This window comes from Sorghum bicolor, chromosome 9 (genome assembly GCF_000003195.3).
Source record: "Sorghum bicolor cultivar BTx623 chromosome 9, Sorghum_bicolor_NCBIv3, whole genome shotgun sequence".
In the NCBI taxonomy this organism is placed as follows: domain Eukaryota; kingdom Viridiplantae; phylum Streptophyta; class Magnoliopsida; order Poales; family Poaceae; genus Sorghum; species Sorghum bicolor.
Window position 1 is genome coordinate 54,465,164 of NC_012878.2, and position 24,898 is coordinate 54,490,061.

Genomic DNA, 24,898 nt, shown 5'->3' on the forward strand with positions numbered 1-24,898 from the left:
TGTGGGTTTCTGCTGGTAGATACCGAAATTGCTCTTTCCGTACACACCAATATCAAGGGTTCAATTTTTTTTAGATTATCATGGGTTCATTTTTATTATTATTATTATCAAGGGTTCAATTTGGATGAAGCAGTACAAGGAGAAATCCATAAAACAAGATAAGTAAAAACACAAGCAGAGTCCCTTATTATATGGCCACATTACCATGCACGTATCTGCAGCAAATGATACAAACCAAATTTTTGGCTGTCTCGGTCTTAAGCAAGCCGGAAGGAAACAAGGAATTGCAGGATGTTGGAAGTGACAAGTCAATGATGCCAAATGTAATGTAAATGGCATAAACTCTGAAGGATTGACGGGTTATCGCATCACCATCCTTAATACAATCTTGAGTATAGAAATTGCTATCAAGGAACAGAAGTGGTGTTACTCTTAAGCAACTCTGAAGAATTGACTAGTCATTGCTATCAAGAAACAAATCAGCGAAAAGTAATTTCAGCCATGGTCTATCAGCTAATCCCAACGCGTAAGGCAGCAAAGCAGCAACCAATGGGTCCGAACGAGCGGGGTGATTACTGATTAGCGATGTAACCTGCGCAGACGTGAGGGGAGGCGAGCGAATAACAGTGCGTATGTTTTAGGTCTAGAGAAAAGATCAACGGAGGGGGGTAATTTTACAGCATGCAGCAGCCAGCAGGTGAAGCTGTGCAGCCAGAGCTGCAGCGGCTTGAAGCAGAAGCGATCGGAGCTATCAGAGGGTCGCAGAACAATCATTACACACAACACAGAGTTGCAGAACAATCGTTTCCACACAACCCTTGATGCACACAAAATAAACTGCATCTGGCAAGCATCATCCTTTGCAGCCTATTACAAAACAGAGATAAATGAACACAGAAAATGCCCTCAGCAATAAACTACAGACCAGCAGATAGTGTCACCAATATAGCTATACTAATAACCATACAAATAACAGTAACTGCAGCAAAACAACCTGTTGGTTAAATTGTTCAAGCGCATCACTCATGCACTTCCATATATCCAACTGAAGCAAGCATCACAAGAAACAAACGGAGGTGTCTAGTTTGAGGAATATAGTTCACTATCTTTTCACTCCACACTTTTTTGTTTGGTTTACAGAGTGTAACAAGCTGATCCATCACCACCTTATTCCTCACAAACTAATAATTAGTAGGAGGAATGGGTATACAAAATTTGAAGAGCAGACTAATGATGCACTACTTCATCTAGAATGAAGTGGTTCCTCAAACCAAACACCCCCTAAGCTGTTGCTATCCATCCACCCACTAATGTTCTCTTTGGGAGAAAATAAGTCAATAGCTTATCTCCAATAGATGTTCTGTTCACCACTAGTCCACTACACAGTTACAGCAGGATACATACATGCATAGTCAATTATAACCGTCATGAGGGCGATATATAATAAGACAGACCTACATGAAGTTGGTTTTCAGTCTATAAATATAACATCTCGATCCTACAGTCAAATCCTGAATGCTAACTTCACTGAGCCAATGGAACTTCTCCAAGCTCGCACCTTATGATGAGATCACAGGCATGTCTCCAGATATAAGAATTGCCATCTGAAGACAAAGTGCCATATAAATCAAAACAAACGATCACCAGGTTTCTTCAGTGGTGTTAACCTGGAACTGATTCAGAATTGATGAGTCCACGGCTAGCATTAGGACTGAAACCAGATACATGTGTAGATTTCCGAGCAAAATCTAGCAGTGTCTGACGATGCTGTTCATTAGTATGAGGAAGACTTGCACGTAACAGCTCAACAGGCATTTCCCTGCTGACTGCTTTGGTGGTTTCAGGTCCTCCCATGGAGTTGGATCCCTGCATGGCAAACCTCTGCACAATACTTTCATACTTGCTGTCACAGTACTTCGTCAGGAGTCCAAAGAAGGCATCAAATGATGCTTGCCAAAGTGAACGTGCTGATCTGCTGTAGTTGGCTGCGGAATGAGGATCAGCCAGTAGCACAGTCGCTCTATCCAGCACAGATTTGATTACCACAGAGGCCCCATCACCAGCAGCACTACCAAGTGGTCGGAGAGGTGGTTGCTGCGATGAACAGACAACAGCTGCAAGGCAGGCACTCAGAGCACTGAGTTCCATATGGTGCACACAAGAGGAAACAGTCTTGGCAAGACCAATGGTTGTTTCTGCAGCACTAGAGTCTGACGGCAAGCCCCCAAACAAGCTCCTAAGATGTCGGAAAACAGCCATGCAAACTATCCGGGTCAGCTCACTTCCAGAGACAAGAAGTCTAAGATAGCGCGCCAAAAGCTTCCGTCCTTTGGGCAGAGAAACAATACGAAGAAAAATTAGGTCATCCTTAGGGGCCAATCCACCTGAATGGCCAGGTTTGTTGGGGCCAAAAGGGTCAACAAGCTGAAGTGATGTAGCTAAGCCTTCAAGCAGGACCTGTCGCCTTCGCTTCAGTTGGAAACTGCTATCCTGTGGCTGGCTAGACTGTAAAAACCGATCAATATCATCAACATCCAGAAGAAGACGAAGAGAATCTTCAACGGTTATTCTGGCTGCAAGCATTGGTTCTTTCTCCAGCGGCCTTGTGGATGACTTATGATCATAAAAACCATCACCAGATCCAGGCAAATCAGCTTCAAGAAGAGGGCGAGGTCTACGTATGGCAGAGAATGAAACTCCTCCATTAGCGTCAACCTGTAGATATGAATGCTGATCAACACCAGACCGGGATTTTGAGGGGAAGTCCTTTATTGACATAGGGCAGAAATTGGACTTCTGAGAAGTTACAGATCTTTTGGCTTTGCAAGCTTGGTGGTAATAGTCATCGATGTAAGGATCATTGCTGTGATTTCCAGAGTGCTGCATTTTTAAGATACTTTCAATCTCTTCAGATGACATGTACTTGGATCTGAACTTTATCCCTGAACTCTCACTATTCTGGCTACCTGCATCAGAAGGCTGTTGAGAAAAGCGTATGTTGTGCTTTCCTCTTCCTGACCTTGATCGCTTGTCTCTTGGTGAAGGAACATCAGGAGATTGGTGATGATAGAATAGGTGAGGCTGCATGTTTATGTAATTCTGAAGAGGCGGCTGGCCTGGTGGTAATCTCTGGTGCTGCTGAGAAAAAAGCAATGAAGACATTGAGCTACTTGGAACAGATAACTGTGGCTGCAATAAACTGTGCCGCCGGTTAAGATGATCAAAGGCAAGTGGGCCAGCTTGGTTTGACCACTCATTTTGTAGGACATTGTTCATTGACAGATCTCCAGTGGTGTAAGACATGCTTCGTCCATAAGGCAGTCCATGAGATAGACCAGGCATATGATATGGGGAACCAGAAAGCGATGAACTCGGAGAACCCATGTGGTGACCAGCACCAGGTGATGGAATGCTTGAGTGCCGTGTAAGACCTTGAGCAGGATAAGGCAATGCAGGACTTCCACCTGGTGGTGGATAGGATGTAAATGAAGTAGATCTGTGCAAAAGAATAGGTTCACTTGAGCGGTGCTGTAGTGGTTGATTGGGATATGAAGATGTACGAGACAGTGGTTTAGACTCTCCAAAGTGAGATGAAGATTGCAGCTGCGAGCACCATTGTTTGCTGTCCAGGGATTCATCACCATCTAGTATATCCTGATCTACCCAATTGGAGAAGTCAGCATCTTGAGCCCAATCAGCAGTCAAAGAACCTGAAGTACGACATTATATGGCACAGTGAATATTGGCACTTAATAAGAATATAAAAATGTAAAAGGTGGCATCACAGTTATATTTCTAAACAAGGCAACATATTACTATTGCATCAATAATAGTGATTCAGAAAGCACACTTGCAACAGGCTGATGGTCAGCCCAAGAACCTAGACATTGGGACATGAATGCAGTTTTTCTTTTTCTTTTTCTTTTTCTTTTTTACCAACAGCAAACTAGAGATTATGTGCCTTTTCTTGTAAATATTATATACAAATATGTGGTGTACGTTCTGACAAAATAAGCATGACTTTGGATTGCCCATCAGCAAAATATCTTATCTTCAGAGTGCCATAGCAAGTGTAACATATTTACATTGTCAAGAGCTATTTTAGACTAATAAGAATATACAGCGTTCAAGATGTAACCTATAAGGAAACCAGATACAAAATGAAACCATGCCATATCAAAGATCAGTAGCTAAAGCAAGGTGAGTAAATCACTAAATCATTTGCCGTGCAAAGGTAAAGATTAAAAGTAATAATCTTGTCCTCGACTTATGACGTAACTTGTGCAATGTTAAGCTTTAGTGGTAATGGAGGGCAGAACTGTTACTTACTTTCCCTCGAAATTGATCGTCTGTCACCAATAACTCCAGGATTCCTTGTCCCGCTAATACTTCGGTTCAACTGTGTATATGAAGTGCAGGAAGTCGGAAAAAAGAATTACAATATTATAAAAGAGTATAATAATGAATAATTTGAAGCATCGTGTAGCTACTGACCAGTGACCACATAATGAAATTAAAAAAAAAACTTAAGGTAGAGGGCAATGTAATTTCAAGTTCCATAATATAATCCGAGCCTATGACTAGATGAACTCGACTAATTGACAATACTTTGTCACCTAATCTCTTTTGTGTGCAAGGCCAAAAATGAAATGGCTTGTGAAAGGTGCTATACACAGACTTCTTTTTCTTATTTTTAACATTTTGACTTCTATATTAAAGAAAAGCACTATAGTGAGTAAATGGCATAGCTTAAGAAACCTTCAAACACCTGCTGGCCAAACAGACATTTACTACCAGGGATACAGTAAAATATATATGAAACAAATATATCCTCAATACTTAGGTAAGCAGAAGACACAAATTGAAGCGATCACTGATCAAGCTAGTGGAATAAAGGCACTAACCATTGCAAAAGTGCTTGCAAGATCATCAATTTCCGACAAGTTACTGATACAATCAATCTGCAGGAAGACAGAAGGCAAACAAATGATCATGATGAAATATAGAAAGAATAGGAGCAAACAGGAAAAGGAACTGAGGGAAAGAAAGAGCAAATGCCTCAAATAGTTAAGGGTTCGATTTGGTCAATAGTTAATTCTTACGATTACCTATGAAACAAATTGGTCGCACGACCTTAGCTCGTCATCAAGAATCTAATGTTAAAAGTTAAGTAGCTAATCTTACATACCATTGTATACTGTAAGTCTATAATCCAATCAAAGCAATCTAACTGTGTTCAAACTTCAAAGGTATACCAAAAGGAATGTTATCCAGATCTAGACAATACAACAGGTACAAACCATACTCACTGATGAAATTCAAGAAAATGAGCTGTTTTGCTCATGCGCAGTTCCTACAATAACTATACCTGTCAACACCTCCAAGTGCCACTTATATACCAAAAACAGTAACTGATTACATAATGTTTGATTGGGTACTATTCCCAAGTGTACTCCAATCTCAAGCCCTAGCCCCTAGCAGCACCCATAACTAAACATATTTATTGAAAGAAAGAAAGATTTGCATGATAGAGAAAAGGTAACTACAACAATCAATAACTGAAATACAATGGAAATAAGTAGAAAGGTTGAGTAACAGCATCTATATAAGGTCTAGCGCTGAATGTAACTGTGTTTTAAACACTACAGCAACAGCATGGCAGCAGCTAAAGCATATACTCCTTTCAAGATGGAAAATTCATTGAACACTGATGTGTCCTACCTGAATGCTACAATGGAAATAGCTTAAAAGGACAAAAACAATTTTATGGAGTAATCAAACACAATGGAGGCTCTGCTAAAATAGTTAGGAAGGCGGAAGGCTAATTCAGAAACAATATCATTAAAAATATATATTTTTCTGCTTTCTTCAAACTACCTCAGCCAGACATAAAGCATCATACCTGATGTTATTTATTTAGGTAGTTTCAATAATGTTCAAACACAACCTAATAACTACTCCCTCCGTTCCAAACTGTAAGAAGTTTTGGCTTTTCTAGACGCATTGCTTTTACTATGTATCTAGACATTGTGTATATCTAAGTGCATAGCACAAGCTATGTATCTAGAAAAGTCAAAAACGTCCTACAATTTGGAATGGAAGGAGTAGTGAGTAGCAGAAAAAAAAAAGGTTCTACATTTCTTATCCATTGACCATTTGTCACACATGATTCTATATTTACAATTACCCATAAGAATAGGATTAATTTTAAATGTACATGGCATGCCTTTGCCTTTGTACACTAGAGGTATGAATCTCAATTCCACCAAATATTGAGCCTGAAACCTAAAAGTTAGACTACACAATTTGGTCTATTTGGTGCAGAAGTATCCACTACCACGCATCAAAATCACATGCTACCAGTCCTACCGCAGAAAATATCGCTCAGGTCACTCTCAGCTCTCACTATTCATTCCAATAGTAACAAGCACCAACAAAACAAAACAAAACCTATCTGAAGCATCCCGTGCACAAAAAACATTAAAAAGTGGCAAAGCCAACTTTGCAAGACAAAAGAGCGCACCTCCTCGCCTGTAGAAGAGAACTGGTAGCCACCATCATCAGGTCCACCGAATCCACCACCATCGCCGTCTACACCTCCATCCAAAAGGCCACCGAGCTCCGCCCCCTGCATGGGCGCCTTGCCGAAGAAGGAGTACTGCGCCGCGTCGAAGCGCGAGTTGTCTGCAGGATAAGGAAAAAGAAGTGGCGAATTTAGCTAATCCAGTCCAACAACCCGAAAAATCGTCAGGCGGCAAGCGCACCAGAAACGACGCAGCAGGGACACCGCTAAAGTCCCGAGGACGCAACAATCAGAACGGCACTCGACAAAATCCCAACAAAATCACACCGAAAATAGCCGCAAGAAAGGATCACCTGCGGTGGAAGACGAGGACGGACCTCCGCCTCCGGCGCCGCCACCGCCACCATCCGCCCTAACGCCCCTCATCGTCTCGTCGCCCTTGCTGCGGCGCGAATGGGCGCTAGGGTTTGGGTTCCCGCGTGGGGTTTGGATCTGACGAGAGCAGGGGGGAGAGGAGCAAGGCGCACAGCTCGCCTCCGCTCAGTCTTGCTTGCTTCCCTTCTCTTCTCTTTTGGACTTTAAACCAAATAAACCCACGAGGAATATAGAAAATCGGAAAAAAGACCCAAACTACGGCAGGAAATAAAAAAGGTTAACTGAAAATCCGTCCCTTTTATAGAACATCTGAAAATGATATGGTAGGAGGGAAGCTGAATTAATCTCGCGAAACGCTAGGATTATGTGGAGTGGTAGATGTTGATTAGCGCTAATCCGGAGAAGACTTGATCTTGGCTTGCGTGTTAGTCTACCTACATTTCTTTATAGACTCTCGCGTGCCTGTTTTTTTCTGACTTTCTTTCTCAAACGGGCCGTTTTGTTGGTTTGCTTTCTCTGTCTTCGATGATCATTAGTCACGCTAATCATACACCTTTCTTCTGTTAACAATAAAACAAACCATTTGCACGACTGTTTTAGGGCATCTTTGGATACCAATGTAATATTCCTCGCACGTCATTTTTTGTCCTTAAAAGCTTTTTGCTTTCAGTTTGTGTATACATATATCAAAACAACAATGGAGCTAACTAAATTCTAGTTCTAGGTGATCTAATCATGACAAGTCTTTATGTGAGAAATAGAGAAATGTGTTTATGCTAATTAAGATGGTAATATTAGGGGGTGTTTGGTTGGGTTTGTTAAAGTGTAACGGGTGCTATAGTATTTTTGTCTTGTTTGATAATTAGTGTCCAGTCATAGACTAATTAGTCTTAAAAGATTTGTCTCGTAAATTACTCTCTAACTGTGTTTTTAGTTTCGTAGATGGTCTATATTTAATATTTCATGCATGTATCAAAACATTTGATGTGATGGCAGTTAAACTTAACTAACGCCAACCAAACATGGCATTAGACCATCTTCGACAGTTTGTCATCTAGCTTTTTCATCCTTATTTTTTTGTAAAATAAGAAAAAATTCTCTCCAATAGTCTGGCATTTTCCCTTCCCATCTTTTTCCAACTCGCAAAAAATTATCTCGAGTGCGTATATATGCGCTCGGTCTAGGAAGGCGTATCCTGAGTTTCTCGGCCCGTGTAGTAATCAAGAAGAAAGACAGCCAGGGTTCCAAGTGAGAAAAACATAAGAGAGAAAAATTTAGTGGAAGGATTTAATATAGAAATGAAATCATGGTTACAGGTACAAAATATAAGACCAAATATTTTCTTTTTTTTTCTCATACTAATTTAAAAGTTGTCAAACACCACATTTTAAGAATAAAATATGAAGATCTCTTGAAAATGTTCATAGAACTCACGATCCAAGTAGATCTTGTAACTTGTTTAGTCGTATCTAAGAAATAGCTTTTCCGAAGAATTGATTGTGAGCTAAAGCATTTACGGTCAGTATTTTTTTCATGTGGTTGACGAGATTACACAGTCTTTTGCATCATTGGTCGTTCCTCCTCCATAAAAATGCGATTGTGAATTCTACTATCACGACTCACGAGATATGTATTAGAATATGGTCTTGTTTAGTTCAAAAAGTACTATTTTTTTTCAAAAACCTCTATCACATTGAATCTTACGGCACATACATGAAGCATTAAATATCAATAAAAATAATAACTAATTACACAGTTTGTCTATAATCTGCAAGATGAATCTTTTGAGCTAGTTAGTTCATGGTTGGATAATAATTATCAAATACAAAGAAAGTCCTACAGTACTTAAAATTTTAAAAATAGTGAAGCGACTCCTCACGGTGTTGATAAACCCAGGCTGAATTACGAGCGAGAAAGTTAAGTATCGGGCCTCCCATTACACAATATGATGTTGAGTTTTTTTTAAAAAAAAACAAGCAGCTAGTCAAAGTAGAGGCTCCGGTGCTCCCAAAAAAATAATAATATTTCCACAAGTTCGTTACGATGAGAGAAATACTGACAAAATAGCCATACACGAATTTTGACATCGATGCTGATCCAGTGATCCTGTTGTACTGTGTGTGAGGTTTAGTGTCCTTAGCATCATAAATATAACTTGCAACTACTTTTTTTCAGCCACGACTATATTGCAAGCAATCCTATAAGGCCTTATTTAGATGCCAAAAGTTTTTGAAATTTAACATTGTAGCACTTTTGTTTGTATTTGATAATTATTATTCAACCATAGATTAAGTAGGCTCAAAAGATTCGTCTTACAAACTACAAACAAATTGTGTAATTAGTTATTTTTAAATCTATATTTAATGCTCCATATATACGTCTAAAGATTCGATGCGATGTAAAATCTGGTAAACTTTTGGAATTTTAGGTGCTTCTAAACAAGGCCTAAGTTATGCTAAAAGTATCTATTTTTCAAAGTCATATAGGCATGGCCATCTTGCAAATATCTATGACCTCACACGACAACGAATGTGACATCTCACTACAAGAGATTACAAATACACTAGTGAAAAAAACATGTGAAAAAAACATGTTACACGTGTTTTGTCCACTCCGCCTTCACAAACACAAACATCACAGAAAAATGACACCGTACCTCTCGTGCTAACAGCCGTCTTGTTACATAATTTAAGTGGGGGAAATGAACCAAAATGTCAGATCAACTCTAAGAGACTCTATATTATTTTTTTAAGTATAGGAATAAAGATTTTTAGTGAAAAAATACCCTCTAATAGCCTATTTAACTGGATTTTTAAATATAGACGTACTCTATTATGGATTTTCCGATGGCCAAATACGAAGAACGAGGATGGCTCTTTGAAGGGCACAAAATATATAAAAATCCATTGAATTTTACTTAAATAACTCCCTACATGATAATTGATAGTACCCCTCCATCATAAATTACAAGGTATTTCAAAATTCTGAAGAGTAAAAGCATCTTAAATTTAATTATATTTATATGATAAAATTTTAATATTTATAAGATATTTTGACTTTTCTAGATACTCACTCCGTTCCAAATTATAAGTCATTCCACATTTTCAAGTTTGACTAAAAATATAGAGAGAAATATAAAGATTTATGTCATAAAATATGTATACTATAAAAATATAACTAACAAAGAATCTAATGATACTTGGTTGATACCAAAAATGTTATTATTTTGCTATATAAATTTAGTCAAACTTGAAAAACTTTGACTCTCCAAGATTCTTTGAATGACTTATAATATCTCAAATTATAAGAGCAACCTCAATATATATGGACCAAGTAGTCCATATACATGGGGCCTACATAAGTAGTTCATAGTTATTATTATTTGCTCACAATGTTCAGCCAACAAAGTAGTCTATAAGGTGGGGTCCACTAGAGATTAAAAATTATTCTTTCCAACTATCGCATGTATCATGACACAAGAGAGAGAGCATGGAAAGAAAAAATAACATTTCTTTATTGCTTATGGGTAGTCCATAGGGTTATGGGTACCTTTTGTTATAGACTGCTATATGGACTACCTCTACAATGTTTCAGCTAGCTGATAGAGAGTATTTTATTCCCTATGAACTACTTTGCTGCTACATTGGGGTTGCTCTAAGAATTTAGGATCACTGTTCACTAGTCACCGGGTCACGAGTTGACTTGTGCCGATGTGCGCCATCATGTCCAGCTCCAACCCAGCTGCGCGCAGTGTGTGAACCGGAACCGAAGTCGGCACGCGCCCGCCCGCGGCAGGCTTGATTCCGGCCCCCGCGTCGCGCGCCTGCTGGGGCCTGCCTGGGCGTTTGCATTTGGCGTCAAGCAACCGCCGTCTTCGCCCACAAGCAGCACAAGCTCGACCTCGACCGCCGGGGCGGTGGTTGCACCTGCCTCCTTGTCCCGTGTCCCCGGTGGACGAGACTTGCTTGAAAGGAAGAGAGCCGCGGTACATCCGCACGACACCACCGACCACGACGGTAACACTGGACCTCTGCTCGTTGCGATCGGAGTTGGGTTGCAAAAATTTTTAAATTTTCTCTTATCAAATCTTGTAACACATACGTAGAACATTAAATATAAATATAAAATAACTAATTACATAGTTTATCTTTAATTTACGAGATGAATTTTTAAATCTAGTTAATTTATGATTAGATAATATTTATTAAAAATAAATGAAATTTTTTTAAAAAGTTTAGAACAGTCTTGGTGGCGACCTGGCGGGCGGCAGAAAACGACTGCTGTGCTGCTTTGCCTGCGTCGGAGCCAACTTGCCGCGTCTCTGTCGTGTGGTGAACTGGGACCGTGTTTAAAATTTTGTGACACTATAGTATTTTCGTTTGTTTGCGGTAGTTATTGTCGAACCATAGACTAATTAGGCTCAAAAGATTCGTCTCGCAAATTCCGACCAAACTGTGAAATTAGTTTTTATTTTCGTCTATATTTAATATTTCATGTATGTGTTTAAAAATTCGATGTGACGGAGAATCTTGAAAATTTTGGATTTTGGAGTGGAAGTAAGGCCTTGTTTACTTGCACCCCAAAACCCAAAAATGTTTAAGATTTCTCGTCACATCGAATCTTTAGACGCATGCATAGAGTATTAAGGTCTTGTTTAGTTCCCAAAAAATTTTGCAAAATTTTTCAGATTTCCCGTCACATCGAATCTTTAGACGCATGCATGAAGTATTAAATATAGATGAAAATAAAAACTAATTGCACAGTTTGGTCGAAATTGACGAGACGAATCTTTTGAGCCTAGTTAGTCCATGATTGGATAATTTTTGTCAAATACAAACGAAAGTGCTACAGTGTCGATTTTGCAAATTTTTTTGGAACTAAACAAGGCCTAAATATAGATAAAAATAAAAACTAATCGCACAGTTTGGTCGAAATATACAAGACAAATCTTTTGAGCCTAATTAGTCTATGATTAAATAATATTTATCACATACCAACAAAACACTTATTGTAGCGATTTTGCAAAATATTTCGTAACTAAACACTTCCTAAACAAGGCCGGGGATTAGGGGGAGCCAACGTTTAGTTTTGGATGTAAAATTTTTCATATTTTCTATCATATCGGATCTTACGTCACATGCATAAAGCATTAAATATAAATAAAAGGAATAACTAAATATACCGTTTACCTGTAATTTGCGAGACAAATCTTTTGAGTCTAGTTAATTCATGATAGGACAATATTTGTTAAATACAAACGAAAATGCTAACTGTTCATATTTTGCAAAAAAAAAATTAGAAGTAAATAAGGCCCAAGACGGCAGAGTATATTATACTCTATTTACTTAATGTTTGGACACATGCATGAAGTACTAAATATAAACTATTTACGAAACTAAAAACATATACGAGACGAATCTTTTAAACCTAATTAGTCTATAATTAGACACTAATTATTAAATAAAACGAAAATATTACACTATCTATTAAACTCTAACAACCCCAATCAAACACCTTTCTTGAGCTTGCGGCATAATAATTATGGTGGTGAAAGCAAAAAAAAAAAATTCCGATGAAAAAAACATATGGAGATACAGGTCCTTGTCCGGACTGGCTGGTGGTGGAACATGCATGTCTTGGCAGTCTGTCAGTCATACCTACATTATGGCCTTGTTTAGTTCACATCAAAATTTAAAAACTTTTCAAGATTTCTCGTCACATCTAATTTTATGGTACATGCATGAAACACTATATTAAAAATAAAAAATAATTACACAATTTGTCTGTAATTTACGAGACGAAACTTTTGAATCTAGTTAGTATATAATTGGACAATAATTATCAAATATAAAATGAAAGCGCTATAGTGTCAAAATCCAAAATCTTTTCACAACTAAACAATGCCTATGTCTTATACAACACGGTGTTTTGATCATTGGACAGTTTAATTTCTCCTGTTGCACTGGGTGAAGGATCCACAGGACGATTTAAAGGTGTCGAGCAATGAAAATGTCGGATATAACGGGCAGGTGATTGTAAGGCAATTTCGCCCCTGGAGTAACTTTTTGTCAGATCTTTAGATCCTCAGGATGAAAATCAGATGGAGATTATTGATGCGTCTAGTGGTTTGCGCAGAGGTCAATTCGAGCATGTGATGACTTAGGCCTTGTTTAGCTTACCCTAAAAACCTAAAACTTTTCAAAATTCTCCGTCACATCAAATCTTGCGACACATGTATGAAATATTAAATATAGATAAAAACAAATAATAATTGCACAATTTTCCTGTAAATCACGAGACAAATTTTTTAAACCTAATTACACCATAATTAGACAATATTTGTCAAAAAAAAGAAAATGCTACAGTGTTAAAATACAAAAAAAAATTAAATCTAAACAAGGCCTTAGCCAGACTCTCATGGGAAAATTCACCAAGGTTTCTTTTGGACTACATGACTCTAGTGCCGTAAATGCGTAGAATTAGTCTATTGAATTTGACACTGGATCAATTGGATTTTCTTGGCTGCGTGGGATCAGGCTTGCATTGGTGGCAAAGTATAGGGTTGTAAACTCTGGTTATTTGTTTGCTAATAATTCCTAAAAAGTGTAATCAAGTTGTGTCGTCGTCATCTTTCCTCTCATCTTCCTACATTCACATCTACGGTGGGAGTGATAAGGGATCTCTGTTTAGGAGATTACCTACCCGAAGCCAAAGTAGCGACCATAGTGCACGTGGAACGCTAGTTGTGATGGTCGATAATGCCAAGATTGTAAACATTACTGATAATGAGATGGAGGAGAAGAGGTTGTGAATATAGAAACAATAACACGACGAGGTTGTAAAGATAGAGAAATAATTGTCTTATAAGTTGTTCTTTTTCTGCCAGCCAACAATATTTTTCTCTAGTTGATGACGTGTTATATATTTTAGTAGGAAAAGATGTGTCGGATGGGATAATTAGGCCCTGTTTAGTTCCCAAAAAATTTTCAAATTTTTTAAAGATTCTTATCATATCGAATCTTTGGACGCATGCATGAAGCATTAAATATTGATAAAAATAACTAACTACAATCTTTTGAGCCTAGTTAGTTTATGATTGAGCAATAATTATCAAATATAAACAAAAAGTGCTACAACAGTCAAAACCATTTTTTCGCCCAACTAAACAAGGTCTAGTCTAGTCAAAGTGTCGAGGGGTGCACTAAAAAATTCATACCTTCTGTGGTATGCTATTTATTTAAGTGTTGCCATAGTATATACTCCGTACTTGAAATGGTTTGACTAATGACAAATTTAAAACATTTTGTATTTTGGGATGAATGGAGTATCTTTATGATTATGTGCTAGTAGAGATCATTATCGGATTAATTGATCAACAGAATGATACGTACTACTCGATTTAGGGTAAGGCCTTGTTTACTTAGTTCTCAAATTTTTTCAAGATTTTTCGTCATATCAAATTTTGCGGCACATGCATGAAGCATTAAATATAGACGAAAATAAAAACTAATTACACAGTTTGCCTATAAATCGTGAAACAAATCTTTTGATCCTAATTAGTCTATGATTGGACAATATTTATAACAAACAAACAAAAATGCTACAATAGCAAAATCCAAAAATTTTTAGGAAGTGAACCAGCCCTAAACTACGTGAACGGGTACTCTCGTCGCACTCCGTCCAACAATTCCATCGAAAGGTCCGTCCAGTGGCACGGTCCGTCCGGACACACCCGCGCGTAGACGGCAGCGCGTCCAAGCAAACAAATGGACCCCCATTTCCGAAGCACCGAGCAGAATGATTGAATCGTAGGCCTAACCTTAAAAGTTTACAAAATTTTTCGTCACATCAAATCTTACAACACATTCATGATGTATTAAATATAAATAAAAAATATCTAATTATATAGTTTATTTGTAAATCATAAAATAAATTTTTTAAACCTAATTAATTTTGATTAAATAATGTTTATCAAATACAAATAAAAGTGGTACTGTTAAAATCTAAAAAAATTAGATCTAAACACACTATGAATTGAATTGTTTTTTTGATCTTGATTTATTATATTGCTGGGGAGTCGCGTTGTGCGCGGCAGGTGGCCACGCAGCGGCCAAGAAGAGAAGATAGCGCGCAACGGCAACGCCCCCCAGCAGTAGCCTAGACTGTAGAGAAGCGGAGCCGCGGGAGGAAGGAAGGAAGCCTGCAGGAAGTTTCGTTTCGGCGAGTCAAAGCCAAGACAAGCTACTCCGCCCCCCCTCCCTCCTACACACGGACACCCCCGTCTCTCTCTCTCTCTCTCTCTCTCTACTAGTAGTCTCTCTCGCACACAGACACACTCTCTCTCCTCCCTCTCTTCACACGGTTTGCCTCGCCTCGCCTCGCCCACGAAAAGACAAGCGGAGAGCAGGCAGGGAAGGGGAGGGGGAGAGGAAAGGGAAAAAGCGGGTCGCGAGTGCCGCCCCCCCGCTTTTGCTCCAATCGGCGCCGCCTCGCGCGAGATCCGCTCCGCGTGCCCCCGCCGCCGCGCCGCTGCCGAGGTGAGCTCCGCCCCGCCCGCCCTCCCTCCCCACGCTGATCCGCGCCGGGGGCTCCGCTCCTGCGCACGCCCGATTTGGCACTCGGTTTCCGGCCCGGGATTCCCCCTCCGCCTGGGCCGCGCTCGGAGCTGCGGGGTGCGTGCTGACGCGGTGGGTCTCCGGTGGCGGCGAATTGCAGCTCCGCGCTGCGTGGCCTCTGGTTCTGGTCTCACTTCTCAGAGAGTCGCCTGTGCGGGTTCGTTTTTGTCAGTCGATGGGTTTTGCGGCTGCTTTTAGGCGGTGTTTTTTTAGGGTGTCGCGCCACGGGCCGCGGCAATGCGATTCCCGGACCGAACTCCGCGGCTCCGGGTGTGGAAATGGAGTTGTTGGACTATTTTTTTGGGGGGAGGTTCATGTTTGGAGCTGAGATCTTAATCTCTTTCTTCCTGGTTTGGAACCAGTGCTTTCGCTACTCCTTTTGATGGATATAATTCGATTTTGGAGTCGTCGAATTCTGAAACCTGGAGTAGCTTTACATGTGCCGTGGGCAAACGGGCCTTGAATTGAATTATTAAATCCATAACTGTTCCGCTGACATTTTCAGTTCCATCTAGTCGTGCCGTGGATGTCACAACTCGGTCTAACGACTCTGATCGCGGATTATTTTATTTGTTTCAGATAGAGGGTGTCGTCCCCAGCATCGGTTTCCACGGAGAGTTGTTGATTTGGATACCTGATCCAATTGGGGGCGGATTGAGTCACTTGGACCTTTTCAACAGCTGTCCCGTTCCTGCTGCTTTGGTCCCGATAAGAGGCTTGCCTGGTTCCAGAGATGATGCCATTGTGAGTGGCGATGGATTCTGCGAGAAGTTGGTTCCAGAAGTTCCAGCCGAGGGATAAATCCAAGAGTCCAGCTGTGGCAGCCAGCCATGGAAAGGATCCAGGAAAGCCCCCGGTCGATGATGCCCCTTCTAGTGCGACGAAGCAGAGGGTCGCCGCTGCAAAGCAGTACATTGAGAACCACTACAAGACCCAGATGAAGTCCCTGCAAGACAGGAAAGAGAGGTAGGCAGTCCAGTGAATATAAAGTTGCTTTTTACCTTTGCCTGCTTTGGTTATAGATTTAGCACCCATCCTGTTGTACATGCAACTACCAAAATTCTAAATTACGACTCAAGCGTAGAATGAAAAGAAATGAAGGTCCCCATCTTGCTGTTGTTGAGTAGGATGCCCAACCACACACATGCCATGCCATGTTTGGACAGGAATGGCAAACACAGGTGCAGCCATGCAAATGATTAAGATCAAGTCCTTACAAGTGTGTTGGGACCATGGTTGTGCCCAGAATAGAAAGCTGGTTACAGCGTTAACTCAAGCTTGGTAGCTTCAGTACCATATTAAGCTGTAGCCCTTCTGTTCGAAATTATAAGACATTTTGGCTTTTCTAGATACATTGCTTTTGCTATGCACTTAGTATACTCTATGTTTAGATATATATAGTAAAATAAATGTATCTAGAAAAGTCAAAGCATCTTATAATGCTTAGATTAGATATACGTTAGGTTTAGATACATAGTAAAAGAGATGTATCTAGAAAAGCCAAAATGTCTTACAGTAATTTAGAACGGAGGGAGTGGTTTTTTTTTGTGTGTGCATGTGTGAATTGTGAATAGTGGTACACAATGATCTAGCAAAGCTATGAACTCAACGCAGAATATGATTAATGAACTTTTTTTTAGGATTGACTCATTGAACTCAAACAATTACTCAATTAAACTTACATACTCATTCTAACTGATGTTCGCGGTACTCGTTTCAAAACTTAAACAATTCAAACTTACTCCCTCCGTCCTTTTTTAATTGTCGCTTGTGCTTCCCGAAAAACAACTGCTGGCAATTATATATTAAAAAATATTAATATTTATAATACATAATTAGTATCATTAGAAAGATCTTTGAATCTAGTTTTTTAACAAATTTATTTGGAGATACAAATGTTGTATGTATTTTCTACAAATCAAGTCAAACTTGTGGTGTGGCACGCACACCAACAACGACAATTAAAAAGGGACAGAGGGAGTATACTTGCAATCATTATCAAATGTCAAGACTTATTTTTCTCGTCAACCAATCTACTTGCTGGATTCCATCTATTTGATGACAATTGACTTGCAGGAACTTGTGATCTTACTTTTATAATATCTTGGCTTACTTTTAGGCGCTGGATGTTGGAGAGAAAATTAAAAGATGCCGAAGTTCCTGTAGAAGAGCAAAATAATATTCTTAAGCATTTGGAGAAAAAAGAGACCGAATATATGCGCTTGCAGAGACACAAGATGGGAGTTGAAGATTTTGAACTTTTGACTATTATTGGGAGAGGTGCATTTGGAGAGGTACACTTCATTTCAGTTTCCACTCTTTAACACTTTGTGCAGACCAGTTCAATGATATACATGGCATTATTTCTGTTTCTTTTGAATTCTATCCCATCAGCGATTGTTCTGCACACACATTTTCTTTTTAAGGAGAAGCCTCTGCTTATATATAGAAAGCATATAAAAGTTCTACACATGCACCACATGTTGACTTGACAATATTATTCGTACAATCCTTTTCATGAAATAAATGTGGATATCTCATATAGTTGGAAGTTGGAACCTGGTATGCCTTGCTGCTCCATCTTGTATTTTAGTACAACTCTACAAATGCAACTCGTCTGCTTGTAAGAAAACTGGGATAAAGTTAACCTTTTGGTCCTTGTTCTGCTGACATTTATCTGGCACTTTAGAATTCTTTGGTATTTGCTTTGGACCTTTGATATATTTACTGTCCCAAATTGATGGCATTCAATTGTCATGTGGTCCCTTGATGCATGCTTGTGATGAGTTTCCATTCGTTACGTTCACATATGCAAATATTATAACACACCCTGGTGGTTTTTCCACCACTGTTTTCACGTGCCTTATCCATTTTTAGGGTAACTTGGATTGGACCATTTTACCTTACCTTGCAGGCAGTTAACTATTTATGAAAAGGGGCCTGGCCCTGGATTTTCATAATATACCTATGAAAAAGAAGCCGTTTGTCCTAAATATCCAATCTGGGCTTTGAGTTAATTTGTAGTATCTTTGATATCTGCTTATTGCTATTTTTTGTATTTACATTTAGTTAATATTGGGATGAGCACTGTTTTGCTACAAGGTTTTTTACCTTTCTTTCTTTACAAGAGGAACATTAGAGAACAAATCATCCTTCTTAGTGCAGTTGGCTCATGTAGTTTTAAATAGCTCTTGTTAACAACTAGTTTAACTGATTCTTCTGTTGTCTTCTGTTTCAGTTGAGTCTGAATCTCTTCCTTTCTCTATGTTGTGCCATCCTTTTGCTGTGTCTTATGCCACTCTAACTGTGCAGGTGCGTCTTTGTAGAGAGAAGTCCTCTAAGAATGTGTACGCAATGAAAAAGCTCAAGAAATCTGAAATGCTTCGTAGGGGCCAGGTACCATGTACGGTCTTTCTGAGTTGTTTTGCATTCTCTATTTCTGTTTTGCATGTTATCCTCTGATATGTGTACATATATTCCAGGTAGAACATGTCAAAGCCGAAAGGAACCTTCTTGCTGAAGTTGATAGTGCTTACATAGTTAAGCTCTATTATTCTTTCCAAGACGAAGAGTTCTTATATCTCATCATGGAATACCTTCCTGGTGGGGACATGATGACTTTACTTATGCGCAAGGACACACTAACAGAAGATGAAGCTAGATTTTATATTGCAGAAACGGTGCTTGCCATTGAGTCTATTCACAAGCACAACTATATTCATCGGTACCATACTAGTGTCTCTGTTTTATTTTTCTAAAAAAACCAGATGGTCCTATAATTTAAATGATGTATCTCTATGTTCCTTTTGTCAGGGATATCAAACCAGATAATCTTTTGTTAGATCGCATTGGTCACCTGAAGCTTTCTGACTTCGGTTTGTGTAAACCTTTGGACAGCAGTAATTTTCCAATTTTGAATGAACCAGATTATACGTCTGGAAAAGTTACCAAACCTTTGCCTGATACCACTCGGTTAAGCAACCCTTCTGCACCGAGGCGTACACAGCAGGAGCAATTGTCACACTGGCAAAAGAACCGCCGGATGTTGGTGAGTAGTGTATTCAAAGATGGATTAACTTATTGATGACTTGGGAACAGCATCACCGATGTTATGGTGGCTTTTGTTTGAATGTCTTAACTCAATTTTCTCCGTCTGCATTATATCCATTTTTTTGCCTCATATAATCTATTTGGCATAATAAAACCACACAAAGTTATATTGCTCCTTCAAATTTGTAAGTTTTGTACCATGTTTCCATAGATGATGTTTGTAGTTGGTCTCTGAACCAATCATATTGAACTTTAAAGGACAGAAAATGGTTCCCAGTTCTAAGAATGTAGTATTGTTTTGTTGACATCAACCAGTCTTTACCATGTTGGACCAAGTCGTATGGAATACTCTGGAGTCTGGAGTCAATGGCTAATGGGTGGGGCACTATAATTTGAATGGAGCTGGATCAAACTAACAAAATCAGTTACAACATCACTATTCCCATTACAAAGGAATCCAAATAGTAATATTTTCTAGGGTTTAAATTTTCTAGTGGATTATGTGAATCATACAAGACGTTACTTGATTTTTCATATGGTTCCTTCTTGCCATGCTGAGTGTACACTTGAGCGCAGTTGACATGTTTAATTGCAATTCTGGGGCACAGGCATACTCAACAGTCGGTACACCTGATTATATAGCTCCAGAAGTTCTACTGAAGAAAGGATACGGAATGGAGTGTGACTGGTTAGGTTTCTTGTCTTGTAAATTTGTATCTTTAACTATTAGACTTAGTGATTCTATCACCCTCTGTGCTTTTTGTATCTTGATGGATGCTTGATATCACTTCTTTTTCTTCTTTAGGTGGTCCCTTGGTGCTATCATGTATGAAATGCTTGTTGGTTACCCTCCATTTTATTCAGAGGATCCAATGTCTACTTGCAGAAAGGTACATGTGATGTCCAGTTATCCACAGGATATATATGTGTGCCATAATATTCTATATTCAGTGTCATCCTATGCAAACTTCATGAACATCTTTGTGTCAAATCCATAACACTGAAGAGAGCAGATTACACTGCACTACATTAGGATGACTATGACTTGCCTGTAACCACAACTATTTAGGCCCTGTTTGGATCCACTAGTAGCTAATAGTTCCCTGGATAATTGTTTGCAGCTAATATTAGCGTGGTGCTGTTTGGATCCACCAGCTAAAAGGTGGATGCATTGGTGGTTTTGTCTATAATGCCCTTTGTTTTCTGTTGGGAGCCACGTGGATAGAGGTAGGTAGGAGGGCAAAAGTGCCTTTTTGCATCTATTAGCTGTGTTAGGATAGCTAGTGAGATAGTCGTTAGCTGTGTGATCAGCTAAACAATTAGCTGGGTTCCTTTGGATCCACCCCAACTAATTTTTAACAGCTAACTATTAGCTGGGTGGATTCAAACGGGGCCTTAGGGGCTGGGAGTTGGTGGTTGCAGCTGGTCGAATGAGCTCAACTGCACTATGTGCCTATTTAATAAACATGAGCTTTATATTCTAGCTGCCTTGCTTACTTTTAGTAAGCAAAATACTTCTGTAGCTTTATGAACATACATCTCAACTTATGTTTTTCTTTGTTCATGCAGATTGTGAACTGGAGAAGTCACTTGAAGTTCCCTGAAGAGGCAAAGCTTTCTCCTGAAGCTAAGGATCTCATCAGCAAGCTTTTGTGTAATGTTGAGCAGAGACTTGGCACAAAAGGAGCCCATGAAATAAAAGTGTGTTCTTATCCTCATGTTTGATGCATACATTTCCATTACTCTCATACCCAAGTACCCAACTAATTTAATTGTACTTTCGACTTTAGGCGCATCCATGGTTTAGAGGTGTTCAGTGGGAGAAGTTGTATCAGATGAAAGCTGCTTTCATACCAGAAGTTAATGGCGAGTTGGATACTCAGAATTTTGAGAAATTTGAGGAGGTAATAATCTACTTTCCCCTGTTGGTTTACTTCTGCAAATTATCTCCATCAATAATATTTGCCTACAGTATAAGATTGGGTGGCGGTTATGCCATGTGATCCTGTTTTCCTGCTTGTTATTATACTGATTAGTGTTCATTCTGGTTGTCAAACAATACCTGTGGGCAGGCTTAGCATATGGTAAAATCAAACACAAGGGTTCCCTTAGTGTTTATTCTAGAGGTGAACAATCACCATCTGACATTCCTTCTGCTTGGAAGTATGCAATTGTACTCCTAAATAGGTGGTCTGTGTTGGTTCCCTTTGCACTGTAGGCTAAATTTCACTGGGTTAGTGCTACCTGGTAGTACAATTAAATGAAATCAACGATGTAATCACAAATTCTATCTGCTACCTAACGAGAAAACTGGGGTTGGGATAAATCTGGTGTTGTTTCCTCTTTCATATCAGTTAGGCTTGTGATATTCTTAATTTCAGGATTATTCAATTGTAACGCTCTATTCTTTTGTTGTTTATATGATAGTGTGACCTGGTGAAACTTGAACTGTGAATGCATTAGCTAATAGCTATTGCTCACGCATTTAATTATTTTTTCCACTACTTTGCAGACAGGAACTCAAATTCAAAGTTCATCCAAGTCAGGCCCATGGAGAAAGGTATGCATGAGTTCTCCACTAAAGAATTTCAGGGTTGTTGAAGTATTACAGACAGTTCCATATCTGCTGTTCAAGTGAAATATTTTGCATTGGTTTTCTTCCCAGTGGGCACTAAAAACATTCTTATCCCTCCAGCATGCATTGGTTAACCATAAAATATATATCTAAAAAATGTGTTTCAAGCATTGCTATTGATCTGGAGGGCATATATATTTTCTCTTGAACAAGGGCACATATATTTAGAAAGTTGATTCGGAATTTTACTCATATTGGACATTTGAACTTCATTTTATTACTGCTTTGTCAATGAATTGAAAGACACTTCTTACAGATGCTTCCGTCCAAAGATGCAAACTTTGTTGGGTATACATACAAGAACTTTGAAATTGTAAATGATGATGAAGTGGCAGGAATTGGTTAGCTCCCCCATTACTATGTTCATCCTCTGCACTATTTCACTTATTTAGTCGTTATACGTTTAGTTTGACAAAAATGGTTTGGTGCTTTGTGCAACAGCCGAGTTGAAGAAAAAGAGTTCCAAACCAAAGCGGCCAACCATCAAGACATTGTTTGGTAATGAGCCAGCCAGTATCCTATGTTCATTTCACCTCTTCACTATCTTTATCTCTGTGAAGGCGGGAACAACCCACTTACCTTGCATTCATCTCTGAACAGAGAGCATGGACGAAGAGGAGCCTGTTCACGGAAGTTTTTTAGGTATGTTGCCTCCGAAGGAGGGGCAACCTTCGTCCCACTCCAGCATTCCACCAGAAAAATACCAACCTCGACGTAAATAGGATATGGAGGTTCCAAAAGTAAAGCATAGGAAAGTAAAAACAAGAAAAAAAATTCTTCTGCTGCCTTTTGATATGCTCCCTGTCTAAGTTTTGTAAATCCTAACCAATGCGTTCTTTAGTCAAATGCTTAAAAAAAATCTCTCCGGCCAAATAGTGTATGGCATTTGATGTGAGCACATCAGTGTTCGCTGTATATTGTGTTACCGTTCTAACTTCGAATTGATGTTTCTCAGCCATATTGGCGACTCCTAGTGTATACTAGATACAAGGGACCAGGAGCAAACAAGCTGTGCTGTTGTGGCGAACATGTGCTATGTGTATTGACCTCATAATTGTTTCTTTGAGGTCAAGGTTCGTAGGAGCCTGATCAACTTCCAGCTGTATTGCTAAAAAAAAAGGAACCTGCAGTTGTAGCATAAAGAATTGGAACGCACGTGTCTCTTGGACAGTGACCATGTCAAACGAGTAACTGACACGTTTATCCTTGTAAACATATTCTCGCCCGTCCTACCTGCATGAATGCATTTGGCACTTGGACCTATCTTGAGACGACGAAGTTAATATAAGCGGTTCTACTGTAAGGTTGCGTTAGGTTGAGAGAGATCCTAAAATGGAATGGTCCCGTCTTAGATTTTGGGGACGGGACGATTGTGTGATTGTGTCTGATGTTTAGATGAGTGAGGACACAATTGTTCTTTCTTATTTGGTTCAGAGACAATTAAGGGCCTGTTTATTTCACATTTTTTTAGCTAAAAAATTTAAAGTTTTAGCCCACAATTCTGCATAATGAAACTAAACACCATCCAAAATTTTTAGCAAAATGGTTGCTATTTTCTATTATGGATTTTGGCCTCAAGAGGCAAAAAAAAAAAAGTTCAAAAGAGCCTTTCAATCTTAAAGGAACTAAACATTTTAGATGGAACTAAATATAACCCTAAAAATTTTAACATTGCATTTTATCATTCTAAAGTGTGGCAGAACCTCCTGAATTAAGTGGCCCACATGCACCTATCATTGTCTCAAAGACTTCTGATCGGTGTGCATGAGTTCCAAATGACTCAAGAAGTCTGTCGGGTGTCCTCGGGAAACCCGAATCATCCACGTAACATCCTTTTCAGGAATTCCCTCATCAAGCATCACAGTATTACAACATTTCATAGATAAGAGAAATCAGAGTAAAAGCGGAAAGGTTATATAACATAGATTGAAACTTAAGTTCATAGTTTACAAACCATAATTATTTGATACATAAAGCTTCGGAACTTTATATTACATAAACCATAGATCACACAACAAGTTTTTACTTGCCCAAGGTCACACATCAGGTTCATCATCATCACTCTCCTCCACAAGAGTAAAATAACCATGACCATCAAAAGGATAATCAAGAGATTCACCTGCAACATGGGTTAATAAAACCCTGAGTACGAAAGTACTCAACAAGACTTAACCGACTATAAAAGAGGTGAAGACTCAGGTATGCAGGCTATAGGGATTCAAGGTAAAGCTTTATCAATATCAAGTATTTCTTTTGCATAAAAGCTTACTAAGAGTAAAACCTACTTTCAAGTTTTAACTCAAGATCATCATTTATGACTAACCAAAACTATTATCAAACTTTCATAAGCATACCACCTCTTTCTTATATCAAAGATTCACTTCTTACTACGATGATGGGGTGAGGATTGAGGTTCCATATCCGAGGAAACACGGCGATTCGAATCGATTAAACCCAGCTGGGGATTCAGTACCACACGACATATGTAGAACTTAATCTTGCATATGTCAACCTGTTTCTATAGATCCTCCCATACAAGAACGGGTCCAGCGTCACCCGAGAGTACAGTACACCACCATTCTACAGCCAATCTAGATGTTTTCCGGTCATCTCAGATCCGTAAGGTGGGTACACGCTACTCTCGCCATCTTTCCACTCCCAGTACGCGGTTAGCCGTTCTCAAGTATCGGAATAGCTATA

General features: G+C 39.1%; 2 protein-coding genes across 2 annotated transcripts; one reads left to right on the forward strand and one right to left on the reverse strand.

Annotated features, from left to right (window-relative positions):
* On the reverse strand, window positions 981–7,290 carry LOC8067493. The gene is made up of 5 exons (XM_002441315.2): window positions 6,877–7,290; window positions 6,524–6,684; window positions 4,905–4,961; window positions 4,330–4,399; window positions 981–3,710 (listed from the first exon to the last, which is right to left on the reverse strand). Exons 1-5 carry the CDS (start codon window positions 6,947–6,949, stop codon window positions 1,663–1,665), a joined length of 2,409 nt encoding a protein of 802 aa, XP_002441360.1. The 5' UTR covers window positions 6,950–7,290; the 3' UTR covers window positions 981–1,662.
* LOC8067494 (serine/threonine-protein kinase tricorner) lies at window positions 15,184–23,317 on the forward strand. The gene is made up of 14 exons (XM_002440010.2): window positions 15,184–15,435; window positions 16,093–16,479; window positions 17,633–17,807; window positions 18,826–18,909; window positions 18,996–19,237; window positions 19,327–19,561; window positions 20,172–20,251; window positions 20,369–20,453; window positions 21,133–21,264; window positions 21,354–21,467; window positions 22,076–22,123; window positions 22,455–22,539; window positions 22,640–22,696; window positions 22,799–23,317. Exons 2-14 carry the CDS (start codon window positions 16,268–16,270, stop codon window positions 22,918–22,920), a joined length of 1,671 nt encoding a protein of 556 aa, XP_002440055.1. The 5' UTR covers window positions 15,184–15,435; window positions 16,093–16,267; the 3' UTR covers window positions 22,921–23,317.